The 14,829-nt window shown below is 39.1% G+C and overlaps 1 protein-coding gene across 3 annotated transcripts in view; it reads right to left on the bottom strand.

Annotated features, from left to right (window-relative positions):
• LOC101742268 (dynein heavy chain, cytoplasmic) overlaps window positions 1–14,829 on the bottom strand; it is a 66,370-nt gene that overhangs the window by 15,655 nt on the left and 35,886 nt on the right. For 2 of the 3 annotated variants that reach the window (XM_038018329.2, XM_038018331.2), the window contains 16 exons: window positions 14,621–14,730; window positions 14,352–14,505; window positions 13,185–13,393; window positions 12,572–12,731; window positions 11,778–11,879; window positions 11,212–11,311; window positions 9,389–9,587; window positions 8,204–8,321; window positions 7,606–7,821; window positions 6,942–7,097; window positions 5,981–6,154; window positions 5,207–5,371; window positions 3,676–3,812; window positions 2,812–2,972; window positions 478–620; window positions 82–150 (listed from right to left, as the gene is read on the bottom strand). In XM_038018329.2, the coding sequence (XP_037874257.1) occupies window positions 82–150; window positions 478–620; window positions 2,812–2,972; window positions 3,676–3,812; window positions 5,207–5,371; window positions 5,981–6,154; window positions 6,942–7,097; window positions 7,606–7,821; window positions 8,204–8,321; window positions 9,389–9,587; window positions 11,212–11,311; window positions 11,778–11,879; window positions 12,572–12,731; window positions 13,185–13,393; window positions 14,352–14,505; window positions 14,621–14,730 (2,373 nt within the window). Of the gene's footprint in view, window positions 1–81; window positions 151–477; window positions 621–2,811; window positions 2,973–3,675; window positions 3,813–5,206; window positions 5,372–5,980; window positions 6,155–6,941; window positions 7,098–7,605; window positions 7,822–8,203; window positions 8,322–9,388; window positions 9,588–10,415; window positions 10,612–11,211; window positions 11,312–11,777; window positions 11,880–12,571; window positions 12,732–13,184; window positions 13,394–14,351; window positions 14,506–14,620; window positions 14,731–14,829 lie in introns of all 3 variants that reach the window. The other variant, XM_062674720.1, reaches the window with a different exon arrangement.

Below are 14,829 nucleotides of genomic sequence, written 5' to 3'. Positions count from 1 at the left end.
AAAATCTGTTTAGGTTAATTAGCATTATAGAATAAACATATGAACAGGTAAAAACGCTCGAAATCTAAAAACTGTACTTACTTGTGATAACGGTAAGTACTGCTGACTCACAGTCTCTATCTCAGCAATCACTTTATCAGTTTCTTCAACCTATAAACAAAATAATTCAATATTTTACCAGATTGGCATAAAAGGAGTTAAACTAAAATTATTTGGTATTTCTGTAGGACGCTCAAACTGGGTGGCCGTATGCGTTCTAGCATATTTTGATATATTGTGAGATTTCTTTACTAATTTAATTTTTTTCTTTAGTAACCTAAATAACTTTTCTTAATGTAGACTGTAAATTGGATTTCTGTATAATTTAAAACTTTAAAATAAACTTTTTAATTTTTTTTTCAATTTCGATTCGTCTATCTTATTACATTTTTTTATTTAAATGATTGATGTCCTTTGACTAAACAACAGCACAAATACCTTTTGTCCAATATCATCGGCTTCCTTCTTCAAGGTTTCCAATGTCGCGATTACAGAGTCATCATCCAAGATCTTTCCTTTAGCGTCGTTGAGAGCTTGTAGAAGCGACTTTTCAAGTTGACGTAAACGGAGGTGGAATTCGCCTGTGACGTAAGAACAGTATTTTTAAATGAACGATCTTCTGCACCCATGGACCTATATAGTAGGGACACGACATATTGTTCTATACGTACAATTGCTTATATAAATAGCACCCATTTTGAAGGCACATACATAAACATATATCTATCTCTTTCTTACTCAGCACTTTAACTCGCAGGAAAACAATATAACAGTATTTCAGTGCGTACATAAAATGAAACATGAATATACGTAAATATCTCCGTCTCCGTCTAATGAGGCCGAAAATCCGCCATGTTTTGCGCGCTAAATGTCATTGTCACGTCAGTTCGGCCGTCTGTTTTGGGTTGTACATTATTTATGACTATGATATCGATTTAATATGATTGATTATATAAAATTTCATAATTTATCATGCTTAAAACATACAAAAATAATAATTAAAACGTATTTTATAGGATCTCAAAAAAGTCGATGTCCTAAAACTATTATCTATATGTATTTAAATTCATTATGGAGCCCTCATCCGAAAAATCCATTTTTCGGTCGGAATCTATTGATCATGACACTAATCATAAATACCACTTTAAAATATGTCATCAAAACATATTTAGACATTCTGTTTAGATATTTCGGGAAAAAGGCTACCGACAAAATCTCTTCGGAACTATTTAAATAAAATAGTTTTATTCCGCAGTGAGTAAAACACTATTGTAAATTTGTTAAATATTTAATAATTAAGTGATTTTAGAGAGGAAGTCACAAGGAATGACGTTTGTAATTAATGAATAAATGTTCTGTAGGTGTTTTTTTTTTCACGCGGTCCCTTGATAAGTTTAAAATTTTAATCACTCTCAAGCGAAAGTGATTCAAATGGTGCGGCGCACCTTCCTTGGGGTGCGCTGCGGTAGTATGTTACGGACTTTAGAGTCAGCAAAACAATTAAAATAGATTGTAATAGTCTAAGAAAAACACGTACTCAAAATACGATAACATTTAGCATGCTAGAAATGGGCTGATGTCTTTGAACTACGCCATATCTTGTATGTTTTGCGACAAACGACAACTTTATAAAATCAGTGTAGCAACTTTTAAAAATCATCATATCGTTTACTTGGCAAATTCGAAGGACGAACTTGTCTTAGATTTCACCCATCTAAATCATATCATATTTGCACATAACAATATACCTACTTACTTCCCATTAAAGTATAAATTCTACAAATAAATAATACTCAACAATATTTAAAATAAAATGAGCCAAGAACGTTTATCGATAAAACCTGATAACATTGAAATCTTTTGTACAGCACTAAAGCCGCCATGTTTTGTGGCCAGATGACGTCACAGTGGCACGAAATTTTGGTTGACGTTTCATTTCCATAGGTTTCCTACTACTACGTCTGCACCTCACTCGTTTTATTTATATACAAGAAGTAAGTAGTATTTTAAGAGTACCCTCTATTCCCTATCCATTCGCTAGTAGTCTAAGGGGCTGCTTCAGCTACGCCTGAACGGGTAGGTGAGGTCACGGCCTCAACACGAGAGAATTTGCTAACACTAGCCTTAGGCCTGGTCCAGAAAGGGCGAATTCGCCGCGAAATCATTCGCGCGTCAGTGAGATACTAGGCACCAATACATCGCGTCCACAAGCACCGTGCGAATTCAAAATACGCGCGTAAATCGCGGGCAATACGCCAGACTCTCGACTAGGAACGCCTTGTTGCGCCCAGTTAACGCGCGAACTCCAGAGCGAGTGTACGTATTCAGGGAAATGGAGCGCCAAAATTTTGATACCTATGGAATTGTTTATAGACGAAATAGAAAAACGGCGATATGGGATTTGGAATCACATGATTATGCCAACAGAATTTTAAAACGTAGATCTTGGGAAGAATTGGTGGTAATATTTTCTGATAAAGATGATGACTCCGAGGAAAAAAGAAAGACAAACATACTAAGTATCATTCTATCATTAAGAATTGGATGTACTAAATATATTATATTTTCCCTTCGTTTCTGTTTCTTCCAGTGACGGTAAACTTCGTACTGACTAAATTCGTCCCCAATTGCTCGCGCGTAGGTACACTCTTTCTGGACGAAACGGCCGCCTTTTCTGGACCAGGCCTTAGCAAAAGCGGTGCTTCACAGAAACTACCGTCAGAACGGCTCTTAAAATTTTTATAAAATTAATGAATAGAAACGCGGACTCACCTTGCAGTTTGAGTAAGTCGGATCGCTTGGCGTCGATGTCAGGTCGCTCCGCCTTGAGTACTCTGTGCAGACACTGCGACTGCAGCGACGAGCGGGTGACGGTGAAGTTAACGAACGTCACTCGCGAGCACATGTCCGGAGGGAACTCCACAGTCGGATCTCTGGCCGTTGGAAAATATTTTTATGTTACATTGAAATATTTAACTTGAATATATATAATGTAGGTAGGGCTGGGTCTACGATGCTTATACTTCGAACGTTAGGCGTCGTTGGGTATTGTCGGAGAAACGAAATACAGTAGTAGTTTACTTTACATTATAAGGTTTAATGATACCACAAGACACTCTATACAACATTTAAGTAGGTATATAGGGACACGCGATGGTTCAATATCGACCGCTCTAGCCGACTGCCCCCGATAAGTGTTGGTCGTGTGCTCCGCGCAGGCGGTGAATAGTTGGCCCATCGAACGCCGACAGACGGCGCTTGCGTCCCGTATCAAATATTGGCTGCAGCAATCACGTATTGATTGCGACATATATACATATTTATTGCCTTTGTAGGCAGACGAGCATACGGCCCACCTGATGGTAAGTGGTCACCGTCGCCCATGGACGTCAGCAATGTCAGGGGCAGAGCCAAACCGCTGCTTACCATTATGTACTCTCCACAAGCCTCGTTTGAAGAAGGACATGTCAGAGCGCTCGAGAAACACCGTGGAGGAGTTCACTCCATTAAATCACCTTAAAAAACCTTATCATTAAAAATTCTTATTTTTCAATTTGTATATCCTCTTTGGAAATCTTTAGGTATTAGATCAGCTAATGAATTGAATGGTGTTTTCTTATAACAGTCACAGGTTACCTTGTACTGAGGAAGATGACGAATGACGGACTTAGATCGATGTCCTGGTCTCCGAGCGTGATCAGCACGCGGCCGCCCGTGCGACGCAGCTCTCGGTTTAATACCGGATTTAGAATAGGATCGTAGTTCTCAACGTCCTGTCAGGAGAAAGGCATTGTATTATCCACTAAAATCTTAATGGGTGCGTGTATGAAACAATTATACGTCAAGTCTGGTGTTACGTAAATTATGTGAAACTACTTTGAGTGCAACCACTTCTGTAGTAAATAAGACGAAGACATTCCGTGCTCTGTGATGTCTGATGTTTTGGAACGAAGTTCCTTATCGCGCGTTGTGAAAGGGGGCAAGACGGAAAAAATTCTTACGAAAAGTTGTCACGACACTTTTTAGATCCGTCATTCTGACCAACCAACGTGTAGGCGCTTATCGCGTGACATTGCTCGTATCCGATTGGTCCGCGTAATGAGTACAGTTTCTCGAGATAGCGTTTCAACAATAGTAATTTAGTTCATAGTATTGTTTTTTTTTTCTTCATAATGCCGTAATTTATTATTATAACTTAAAAAAATATATAATTCCTTCACTAATTAATCGAAAGGAACTTCGTTCCATCCGGGTGTCCCTTGACACCGCTGAAGTTTTTTTTTTCTGACTCTTCCCGTGCAGTTAAAATTGTTTCATCTCGACTGGTGCAAGCACGCATTAGCACTCTTTTTTCTTAATTTATTGGTTATTCAAAGTGTTTCACGAGTGAAATAATCAATTCTAGATTAAATGGTCTTGTGTAGTTTTATGTGGTTTGTCGATGTATAGCTCAAATTAAAATAGTCCTAGTTAGTACCTGCACGTAACATTGGCGTCGAAGTGGTTGCATCAACAATAATGATATTTTGAAAACAACACTATATAACACTTTATTAAACAAACAGTTGTTTTTATTCAAACTATCTATTGTGTGAATACTAGGGCAGTAGTCGACTAGTGTTATGTTAAAACATTCGAGACGACTTCAGTTTTTTCCAATTGTCAAATAATGATACCAGAAGAATGCGATACAGGTAAGTCTTTTTTGCCTTTAGACCAGCCTTTCCCAAAGTGGGCGATAACGCCCCTTTGTGGGCGTTGCAGGCCTAAAGGGGGGGCGGTAAGAGACCCAGAAAATTTTTTAGGGGGTGTTGTGTAGAGGCTTGGCAGGCGATTTGTAATTTCATCTAAGAGGACTCTTAGACACCGACTGAGCTTTCGCTATAGTGGTTTTTAAGTAGGTGAAAAAATGGGGGTGCTAATAATTAATTTATTCTCATAGTGGGCAGCAGACAAAATAATTTTGGGAGCCCCTGCTTTAGACGATAGAAAATAATATCGTTCAACTGATGGTAAATGGTAATCAATGCAATGTCTATATAATGTCTATTAGACATCAGTAATGCCGGTTGCATAACTCAGCCGCTGCTTCAAGCTCTTTTTTTTATAGGCCCAGATGTTATGGACACATGTATTCGTTAAATTAATTACTGTGCATAATACATACCTGTACAAGTAAGGGGTTTCCGAAACGGAGTGCCGATTCCAAGTTCTTCCGGAAGGAATCATCAAGGAAAGATGTTTTAGTGATTTTACGTTCTTTGAATTCGCGCATTATGAATTCCGTTGCTTGTCCGGACGGATCTATGATCAGCGGGTAGCGGTTGAAGCGCTGAGAACAAAAGAGTTGCATATTTAATATTTAAGTAACGTATTTATTACACGTATGTATTAATAATGAGCCTATGTTGATTGAGAATTACTCGGAGCATTAGTTCCATTCAGCGAACACAAAAAAAAAATTCAGTACCTTTTTGACTTCTGTTATTTTTTTTATTAATCGATATTAATGAGCTTTAGTGTTTTTGTCTCGTTTTTACAAATGTCAAAAAAGTCACAAACAAACCAAATATTAAATGTCATAAAGAAAATTACTCCTAAATTTAGGAGTACCATTATCGATCACATAGAGCTTTCTAAATGAAAATTGTTTTTCGTTTATATTAACGTGATGATTTGTCGCTTGTGTCGGTGTTAAATGGCTACTGGGGCCCATAGACATCTACAACGTAAATGCGCCACCCGCCTTGAGATATCAGTTCTAAGGTCTCAGTATAGCTACAACGGCTGCCCCACCCTTTAAGCCGAAACGTATTAGTGCTTCACGACAGAAATAGGCAGGGTGGTAGTACCTACCCGTGCGGACTCACAGGAGATCCTACCACCAGTAAGTTAATTTCAAAGCTATGTATTAATGAATCATTATTGCGAATCATCTTACCCTGAGCATAATTGCATTTTCAACGCATAGTTCGTCAGTAGGCAGGGCGTTAGCTTGCCAGCGCAGTCTCTCGTCGGGGTTGCTGAGGTACTCCGTGCGCGCTATGTCCGCTCTGTACCGTATGTTGGCCGCCGCAAGGTGATTGGTCCATGTCGTAAATAGATTTTGACGATACTGAAGAAAATAATTTTTTTGTTAATTAACATTTTAAAATATTTAACGTATACTGGGTGTTAGGAGGCCGCTTTCGAACACGAAGACAGAAAGAAACAAAGAAGAACACGAAAAGAAAAAAAAAAGATCTTCATTTAAAAAAAAAAATCATATATTTAAAACGTTTTATTAGCATTGTTTCGCTAACATCATGTTAGTATAGCTAAATGAAACGATAGTTTCATAAAAATACATTACTTTACTAAAAAACCCAGCAATAATGCTCAGATCAACGAACGCACGGGCGCGGCGCAGACTCGCGCGATCGCACAAATACTTACACTTTGTCTAAATAACTCCATCATCAAAGGTGTCATTAGTACTATCGTCTGTCTTAGTTTTCGGAAGCGGTCTCCTAGCACTCAGCATACAATGTCAACTGCACAACTACGAGTTTTAAAGTGTCACATCTCCAGAAAAGAGGACTCGATGGAGAGATTGGTAGTCTAAGGCAAGAGATCACGAGGCCGTTAACAAACCCACTGGACTGACCTAATAAAGAATGCAACCGACTCCCCTATGGTCCAATGTACTAGAAACGGTTTAAGCCGCCAGGAGAACGATCCTAGAGAGAATAGGTGACCTAACAAATACGTCTGCATGTACATCGTCAGCGCAAACACAACCACTCTACAAGAGCGTCCGACTAAGAAGATACTATGTACGCACACACGTATTTTTGTGTGGAGTGTGAAACATATAGCGGTGGGCTATATATATACACGTATATTTCGTTTGCATTTCTTACATGTTGATCGAAGTATCCTCCGTAAGCGATGAAAGCTGCTGAAAGGAGCACGTCGCCGACGATAGTGCTCATTTGTGAACGGAACGTCTCCGAGCTGGACTCCCAACGCTCACGTTCGATCACTAAGCTCTTCAGGAGAGCGATAGATCTGTCCACCTGTACATCATAATAACAATATCATTTTAATCATATCAATTTTTATGTATAACGTAATTGAAGTGAAACTTCTAATGCGACTTCCAACAAGGTTACGTTAAACTTTTAATACTAGAAAGGGACAGAACGAGAGTGAATGCGTGGCACTCGAACGCATGCGCGTAGTATACCTGTTACAGGCCAGCGCCAGCGTTACCAACGAGTAGCGTCCAATATTTTAATGAAATATTTAAAAAAATATACCTATATATTTTTCTATCTATAATTTAAAATATAATATATAATATAAATGTTACAGATGTCGCGTCGCTTATACACAGCATTCCCTATTACAAGATACATTTGATTTAAGGATGAAAAATGAAGAAAACCACAATACTACACATCAAAAAGAAGTTTCACTTCATCATTCACGTGCATCAAGTTGCACGCGCAGCGTTTTTTTTATATAGCTCTTCTTGCAGATTACAAATGTTTAAGATCACAATATTGTACAAGACGCGGTTACCTTAGCTTGTACATTTTCGAGGTCGGTCTTGATGGCCTGCGCTTGACTGATTAGTTGAGCGTACTCTTCTTTGTACGAAGCGATCGATTTCTCCAGCTGAGCAATAAGTTCGCGCACTTCGTTGCCGGCCGTGACGTTGCTCTGAGCCTGGTCCTCGAGGGCTTGGAGCTCGTTACGCAGAGGCTCTACCCGTTTCAACATGTCAGCATATTCAATCTTAAACGAGAAGAACACAAGTGAAACAGTCGCTTGTAAAGTTAACTAGAGGATGAGAGTATTTTTTTTTGATAAAATGTGTTTTTTAGAAATTGTATTGAAATACGAATTACATATTGATATTATACTATATTGTTTCTTTCAATAAAAAAAAGTTTATGTTTAAGTTGATTATTGAAAACACGAATAAAACAACATTTTCTGAAAATAAATCGTAGCTAGATCGATTTTATCGCCCCTGAAATCCCCTGTATACTAAATTTTATGAAAATCGTTGGAGTCGTTTCCGAGATTCGGATTATATATATATTTATATACAAGAATTGCTCGTTTAAAGATATTAGATACATTCGTTCTTCTTCAATGAGGTTAGTGAACATACCTGAGCAATCGCCCATTTGACCATAGGACCGCATGCCATACTGGCACGGTTCACTTTTTCGAAGTTGTAATCGGGGTTGCTGAGGTACCTGGTCCTCATTTTCTCACGTACGTCGTCACTGACAACACACACTTTGATTAATAAAATTAAAAAAATTACATTAAATTGGACCAAACATTACGTGCTCGCGTGCAAGGCCAATAAACCAAACCGTTTCAATGAATGAAATTCCTCCTTGTTCCCGGGAAGTAGTTCCTATTCATGCATATTTCCATATATTTTTTTCCAATAAAGGACATCACTTACCCGATACACAGCAAACATATTTCCAGAGATAAACACTTAAAGTCTCAAAGAAAGACGCATTAGACAGCAAATCAAATAAAACGAAACAAAAGTATGAAGCGAACTTTCACTGTCTGTGGTGACTTTTGTCGGCTGGAATCAATGTGTATTTGAACATCATTATTGGCAAATACATTCATGCTTTACTGTATTATACGCGAGGGAACCATGAAACGTTAATATTTTATTAAGTATTATAGTGTTTTGGAGATTATTCGTGGCGTTATTGTTTGGTAAGTGTGTGGGGTTTTAGAAGGCAGCTATGATTGGTTGTCTGATTCTGTGGTTTCTATTCTTATTGAAGATATTACTGTATTAATAATAGCTGGTACTGTAATTAGATTGTGTGATTAGTGTTTGCGGATGTGCTAAACGTGTGTTGTTGTGGATGAACTTGTTATGGACGTGATATATCGAATCCCAATTAGGGGGAGGGTTCGATATAAAAAGTCATGATTTTAATTGATAAATTAACGTGATCTTATACAGGTTATTCAAATTCGTTGGATACGTATGTTTCTATGATCTTTAAATAAAACATATATTCGTATGTTATATATAATGAATACGTGCATTCCGCATGCTTTACGCCTAATACGATACACTCATGCATTCATTCATGCCAGACATGCGGAAAAATGCAGCACATTTAAACAAAAAATAGCCCAAGCGATAAAACATCATGCAAAACTAAAAACAACTATTGCTTGTTTGTTCAATCAGATACAGTTCAACAGAAGATCGACAAGCAAAGATTGTTTTAGTACAGAGCACGCAAACCGGCACCACACACGGACGAGTATTGCGGGGGAGGAGCGGAAAACAAGCGGCGGTGCTCACGTTATGTCCTCCGTCGAGAAATTGGAGACGATGCTATTGATGAAGTTCTCCCGCATGATGACCGCCCGGATCGCCTTCCAATCGGTTGCGTTCTCGCCCAGCAGCAGGCAAATAGATTCGAGGGCCACCTTCACTATCGCCGGCGGGTTGCCCATAGACCTCACTTCGACCAAATGCTGCTTCTTTATAGATTTCACCGCTGTACAGTTTTAACCAGCCGTTCGGGGTTGCCAATCGTCGCGTCCGTCCACCACGAAGCGAGAGCGAGAGAGTACAAAAGGAGAGAAACAAAAAAAGGCGTTTAGCGGCTTTCTGCGACCATGCGGCTGGCGTTATTACTGTACACACGCGACGACCAACGTTCGTCCGGGAACCAGACCGTGGCGGTACTGCGCCCGGACGAACGGTGGCGGTCCGTAGTCAGCGCCCGGTCATTTCACAAATAGACAACATATAGTTTAGTCATTACTGTTAACATGTTAATGTTTACATCGACGACGATGCCGAGCCGGGTTAGTTACGAATGTCCACGTATATATTAGTGTGCTTTAAGTAAACGTTTAAAAAATAAGAATGTTTTTTTAGTTATCACAGCGTTACACAAGTTCATAATATTAATAACAACAGTCACATAATGCAAGCGAGCTTAGCTTATATACAATTGTACTTAACTAAAACAATATTCATTCACGAACAGTGTAGAAAAATAATAATTTCAGTTCTCATATCAGTCATCACATTCGAATTAGCTAAATACGTACAGAATAATAGTAGTAAAAATACGTTACTAAACATTTGTAATACAAGATGTTTTTGCCAATAAACGTCTAAAAACTAAACTTACTAGTGTTGCTATCTAATATGTTGATCTCTAGAACAATTCATTCAAGTATTCAAAAGACAGAGATGGCACGTGGTCGAGCCGTTACAATTCGGTTAAGTCACGTTTCAACGACACATTAAAGTTTTGCACTATAGATGGCGGCCACGTGTTATCTACCAATCAGAGTACACCATTAAAACTAACGTGATGTTCTCCGTCTCGAAGTTAACTATGGTCGATATGAAGTTGTCCTTCATGACGACGGACCGTATGCCCTTCCACGTGTCGCCCTTCTCCCCGAGCAGGGTACAGATGGACTCGAGCGCCATCTTCACCACGGACGGAGGGTTCGCCATCGAGCGCACCTCGACCAACTGCTGCTTCTTGATCGACCGCACGGCTGTGTTGTACAAGTATCTTCGCTTTTAATACTAGCTTTGCGAAGTGAAACTTCTTGGGCGCAATCAAGGTAAAATTAAAAGGTCATATTCGAGTAAAACAATAAAATTTCTTTTTCAAAAATTAATAGAATTAATAGAAATTAAGACCGAGATCGCCAAAAAAGTCTCACTTCTAGAAACTTAAGATGTACAATAAATTTAACGCTATATATATATTTTTTTTTTGAATAGTTTGAGTACATTGCAATAATTACTGTATTCAAAGAAATCTACTTATTTATTATACATATAAGATAAAGCATTTCTGCGTGCAATGAATACATATATTTTGTATATGTGATTATGACTAAAAAAAAATTGTAATCACCAAAATAATTATATTATAAAACATTCAAAGTAGCAACTCTTTATTCGTTTTAATTCTATAAACATTAATCTAACTACAGTAAGTCTTGACTACGAGACGAATTGATTAATGAAGAAATAAAACGCTGTTGTTATTTCATATTGGGTGATTTAGAATCAATCTACTACTACAACTAATCTATTTTAGAAAGGGATTAAAATATATTTCATGCGTATGAAAAAGAAAACCAAACCGTTTTGCGCTTCGATAACGGCTGGTTCCACTTGTGCGAGGTCCGCCATCACGTCCCTTCGCTTGGCCTCGATCTCCTTGGTTTGTTTCTCCAAAGCGACCTGTAGCGTCGTGACAGATTAGTTACAAGTCTGAACTCCTTAAATATTCCCCTTTATCGAAGATTTGTAGTGAATATAACCAAATATGTTCATTAATTGACGGCATCGACATTTTTAACGACACGTGTCCTGGTCTCAAAAACAAACTATATAGTATCCAAGTTCCTTTGCTTATAGTTGATGAGAGAATGTTAAGTAGTTAACTCTTGTTTTCATGTTCTTTTCAATTATTTTTTTATGTTGTACTGTTAACATTTAAATTTAACCTATTTTTCCGCTGTTTGTAAATAGCTGTAACATGTCATAGTGTGTTATAAGAGATTGCTGTACGTACTAACTGGCTTACATACCAGTACTTAATTTTATACTTGTTAATTTTAAGCTTGAATGATATGTGTGTATTGCTGTTGGTGTGTCTAAATAAATAAATAAACTGTATCCTCGAGAGTATCATGGGATCTCATACCTGAATTTCCTGGCTCTCGACCTTTTTCTTTTCAGCTTCCTGTTGGTCCTTCACCATTTGCCGCAACTTCGCATTGGCGGCCTCGTTCTTGGCTTGCAGTTCCTAATGACATTTACATTTTTAGGTTATTAACACATTGACTGCCGTGTAAGTCACCGGTGCCCTACGCGGCGCCCTGAAGTAATTACGTCGACTTCTCACTTCGATCTTCTTACTAAGGCGCCGGAATATCTAGTAGACTCCGGGAAAGACGAATCCGAAGATACTGAGAACGAATCTATTCCTGACTAGCTGACCCGGCAGACTTCGTAATGCCTCAATCGATAAATAAAATAAACTTTTGTATAAAATAAACTAACAAACAAAAGGAATCCGTCCAATAGGGGACACGTCAAAGGAAAAACAAAATTGTTATTTTTATTTAATTCTGAGCATTCACATTTATTTACCTTTTAAACCTTCTCTGGACTTCCACAAATAATTCAAGACCAAAATTAGCTAAATCGGTCCAGCCGTTCTCGAGTTTTAGCGAGACTAACGAACAGCACTTCATTTTTATATATATATATATATAGATTTACCTAAAAGACTGAAACATACATTAACAAGCAAACGAAGGTAGTTATGTAATCCGGGCGTTTAGTAACAGAAATCGACATAATTACTTGAGTGCGCCGCGTAGGACACCGGTGACCTACACGGTAGTCAAAGGGTTAAGAGTTATGACTACTGTTAAGACAATCCAAAAAGTTTGACAATAACCGTTCTGTCCAAGTAATGGAGTATTGTCGCACCTGAGATTTGACCGCTAAGCTCTTCTGCATCTCCTCGACCTGCTCGACGGTTTCGGCAATCTTACCGAGACCCACGTTCAAGTGAAGCTGCTGCTCCTCCAGGTCGGCACGTTTTTCGGCGTAAAGCTTAACCATTTGTTGGATAAAGTCCAAATAATGCCTGGAAAGTATTTCGTTTTAATGTAAATAAAAAATTAAGAGTAAGGTGTGTCTTTAAATACTTTAATGTTTTATTAACTACAATACTAGTCTAATACCGTTCAATCACTGCAAGCAGATCGTCGGTTGGATTTTAAAAATTCTATGATTACATCTTTGAAATTATTTCTGTTTCGCTAATTATTCTATTATTACGCCTATTTCTGCCGTGAAGCAGTAATGCGTTTCGGTTTGAAGGGCGGGGCAGCCGTTGTAACTATACAGAGACCTTAGAACTTATATCTCAAGGTGTGTGGCGCATTTACGTTGTAGATGTCTATGGGTTCCAGTAACTACTTAGCACCGGGTGGGCTGTGAGCTCGTCCACACATCTCGGCAATAAAAAAAAACCTACCATCAGTAACCCTAAATCCTGTATCCAGCGAGTGCGGCTGGTGGGAACTAGAGTGCTCACCTGGGCGTGATGGCCATGGTCCTGTTGGCGCGCTTGGCGAGCCTGGCGTTGGCCTGGTGCAGCGTCTGGTGCACGTACACGCAGGCGTTGACCACGGCCTCGCGGTGCGCCGGCGCCGCGCCCACCTCGCCGCACGCCGCCGGGAACTCCGCGGGCGGCACGTACTCGGCAGACTCCAGGTCCATGCGGCTCGTGAACTCTTTACCCACCTGTACGTCACTAACGTTAGTCCAGGGCACGGGTGACGTGTTGAAAAAAAAAACAACACTGTTTGATGACAGGTATTTCTTTTTTGTACCTAACCTGATAACCTTGAGAGGCTATATCAGCGTAGCCTTAACTATAGTAGAATTATTTTGTCCGTGCAGTTTGGGTCATAAAACATAGCCCGGCTAGGGCGGTGAGCACGTTGCGCGGGCGTAACGTCATTATCGATAAAAACAAATGAGTCATCGAACACAGCGCCGGGGCGGTATACGATGGGTGGTGAGACATTGTTATGTTAGGAGTCATTTGTTGTACTTACCTGCAAATTATAGTACATATGTCGAAGAGAAATGTATTTTTATGCATTCGCTCTCTGAATTTATGTAGTGACAGAATGGCTACTCCTTTGTTTTGTACCAAAACTGTAGAATTTATTCAAAATAATATTTGCACGTGCATCAACAATGTGTTAAAAAATTTCACTGAAATGAAAATAGATCCCGAAAAGTTACAAAGTATTAATTTCTGCCGTTATCGTTAACTTGCTGCGGCGATATGTGGTGTAAGTGTTTAGTGATTTTTACTTTCATTTTTACACCCACCCACAAAATGACAAAACTAAATACACTATCGATAACGCTTATCGAAAACAATAATGAGCATCACTATGCCCGTCCATAAGGCTCGTGAGTGGAAGAGAGAGCGAAATATTCGCTTCACCACTCCGACTATTTATGACCTAAGCTGCACAGATAAAATAATTCTACTATAGTAGGTGAGCTCACGGGGCAGTGCTTCGCAGAATCTACCACCGGATCGGAAACGCGACCCACTGAGAAGATCCGGCAAGAAACTCAGTGGGCTGTGTCTATGGGTTAATTTACTCGTCGAGCCCTTCGTCGCAAGCGACGGGTTCGGCGGGGACGATGATCGGATGAATTTAAATATTTTGTTTCTTACTTGGAACAAAGCTCCGTCGCTCCAGTCTCCGAACCAGTTAAGCACGCATCGGTTGAACAGAGCAGGAGATGTCGCGGCTCGGTCCTTCAAGCCCTCCGAGGACGGGTTCATTGTGAACACTACGTGCAAGTTGCGCATCACCTGGCTCGTGAACCTGAGAATAATTAGTACAACCATGACCATTACGATATCCTTATTTTCAAATACTTCTATTCTTTTAGTTATTTGGTTCTACTTGGAATGCAAACTATTACAAAGTTTTTTATTACCATTTGTAAAGCTCGTCATTCGAATCTAGCATCAAACCCTCGCGTTGGGCACCTTCCTTACATTGGGTCATGAGTGCGGAAAATTCATCACCTTCAAATAACCCAGGCACCTGAAAGAATTATCGTAGTTTTGTTTAATAATGATGAAACAGAAGCTTATGTAAAATTGTTAAAAAATTATCCATTTCATAATTTAAAACAAACCGTAC

Source organism: Bombyx mori, chromosome 21 (assembly GCF_030269925.1).
Source record: "Bombyx mori chromosome 21, ASM3026992v2".
Taxonomy (NCBI): Eukaryota; Metazoa; Arthropoda; class Insecta; order Lepidoptera; family Bombycidae; genus Bombyx; species Bombyx mori.
This window is presented reverse-complemented; position numbering and strand designations above follow the sequence as displayed.